General features: G+C 58.8%; 1 protein-coding gene across 1 annotated transcript in view; it reads right to left on the bottom strand.

Annotated features, from left to right (window-relative positions):
- Positions 1–2,262, bottom strand: part of MYO7A (myosin VIIA) — a 106,216-nt gene that overhangs the window by 78,323 nt on the left and 25,631 nt on the right. Inside the window, exon 3 of the mRNA XM_006149970.3 lies at positions 639–752. Within this exon, the coding sequence (XP_006150032.1) occupies positions 639–752 (114 nt within the window). The remainder of the gene's footprint in view (positions 1–638; positions 753–2,262) is intronic.

The raw sequence follows: 2,262 nt of genomic DNA, 5'->3' as shown, positions 1-2,262 counted from the left end.
TGGAGCTAGTGTGAGCCAGGACAGAGCTAGTGTGAGCCAGGACAGAGCTAGTGTGAGCCAGGACAGAGCTAGTGTGAGGTGGGACAGAGCTAGTGTGAGCCAGGACGGAGCCTGGGGCCCAGTGCCACACACGCAGGTTCACTTGAGGCTCAACACCCGGTGAGACGGTCACTATTTCACACAGAGGAAACTGAGGTGTGGAAGGGAAGGAGACTATGGGATTTGAATTCAGTCCATCTGACCCCAAAGGAGCTGGCAGGCTGGTGCCCCCTGCACACACACACCCACCTCCAAAACCAGGCAGAGTGGGCTGACGTGCTGTGCATCCTCCACCCCCCCCAACACACGCACAGGCACACGCACGCACATGTCCCTCCGACACCAGGCAGAGCGGGCCGTGTACCCTCCATCCCCCCATGCACACGTGCATAGGCACGAGCACACACACGCCCCTCCAACACTAGGCAGAGCTGGCTGACGTGTTTGTGGAAATGGAACTGGAGCCTGGGGCAGAGGGAGGCTCCCTCTCGCTGGGGTGGTGGGGAAAACTCCAGGAGGAGGGGTGTCTGCCTGGCCCCACCTGGGGGCACCCGTGGGCCGTGTCCTCCCGGGGCGCAGAGGCGGGCAGGGTGACTCACGTTGCCTTCATCGTCCACCACCTGGATCTGCCCAGAATCGCAGAGCTTCACCACCGCCCCGATGGGCACATCGAACTCCTGCCCGGATCGCAGGTCCATCCACACATAGTCCCCCTGTGGGTGACATAACAGCCTTGGTCAGGTGAGCGGGGGCCTGTGCACCCCACCCCACACCCCAGAGGCTCTGGGGCCAACCGCAGATGAGGGAAGAAAAGAAAACGGATTTGCTGCTACTGCCTGGTGGCAGGCCCAGGCTGGGCACATTCCCGGCTCCCACAGTCCTGGCAGGCCTTACCTCCCCATTTCACAGATGTGGAAGCAGAGGTTCAGGAGAGGAGAGCCATAACCACAGAGCTGGGCAGCTTCAACTCAGGCCTGCTCAAGGCCGGGCTCAGCCATGGCTCTGCACCCACGTACAACAGCCCCACGGGGGTTTGGCCAGGAGCGCCGAACCTCACAGACCACTTTCTGTCATAAAGAAGGTGGCACCAGAGGACGCCCAGACCGTGGGTGGCGCTACAGCCTCCACCACCTCGGGCCGACTCTCGCCATCACAGTACGAGTTCGAGGTCCACCACACCCTCTCATGGCTTGAGGGGACAGCTTCTGGCACAGGGCCTGGCACACAGTCAAGGCTCCTGGGAGCCAGAGCGAGGGCTTGGGGTCAGAGAAATGGACTCAGGACAGTCATGCTCTGCAGACGCGTGTGAGCACCCACCAGTCGGCACCGAGCACAGGTGAGAGCTGTGTCCTCAGTGGCAGAGGGGGAGCACAAACGAGTGGGACAGAGGACCCAGATGTGGCAGCAGGGGTGACCCCCAGCCTGTCTCAGACTCAGCAGCCAGGAAAGCCCTCTGTAGGGGTGGTCTCTGAGCTGGGGCCGGAAGAGGAGGAAGCAGCCAGGCTGGGCAGGGAGAGTGATCCGGGCAGGGGGACTCAGTGTGTGCAAAGGCCCTGGGGTAGGGAGACCAGCAAGGAGGCGATGGTGGCAGGGGCTGCAGATGGACAGCAAGGTCAGCGGGTGGGCAGGGTTCAGGACATAGCCCTTACTGGCCTTGGGATCAAAATTTGACTTTTCTCTTTTTAAAGAATTATTTTATTTAACTTTATTTATTTAGACTTTTTTTTTTTGAGAGGTTTTTGCTATAGGGCGCGTGCACTCGCCAGACAGACAGAGACAGAGAAACAGAAAGTGAGAAATCGCCCCCCAGGGGGGATGGTCACGCCGCAATCCCTTCTCCTCCATTCTCCTCTCGGGATCTTGGGCATACACGCACACGCGCCCAGCGTGAGATTTAAGCCACTGGGTCCGAGACGCAAATCACGGTTGACTACGTGGGAGTCCAGTGACGTAGCCATTACGCTAACTGCTGGTTCCATATTTAGACATATTTTAATTTCAATGCCTTTAACCACCACGCCATCTGCCGGTCCCTGGATTTTCTTTTAATCCTAACACAAGTATTCTTCTAGGGTAGTTCCTAAACTCCCCAGGATAAAAGTACAACTTAGGGGGACCGGCAGGTGGCGTGGTAGTTGAGGGTGCTGGATTCCTACATGGCTGCCCACGGTTTGAGTCCGGGACCTGGCGGATGGTTTCTCTCTCTCTCTCTCTCCCCTCTCT

This window comes from Tupaia chinensis, unplaced genomic scaffold (genome assembly GCF_000334495.1).
Source record: "Tupaia chinensis unplaced genomic scaffold, TupChi_1.0 Scaffold000274_1, whole genome shotgun sequence".
In the NCBI taxonomy this organism is placed as follows: Eukaryota; Metazoa; Chordata; class Mammalia; order Scandentia; family Tupaiidae; genus Tupaia; species Tupaia belangeri.
This window is presented reverse-complemented; position numbering and strand designations above follow the sequence as displayed.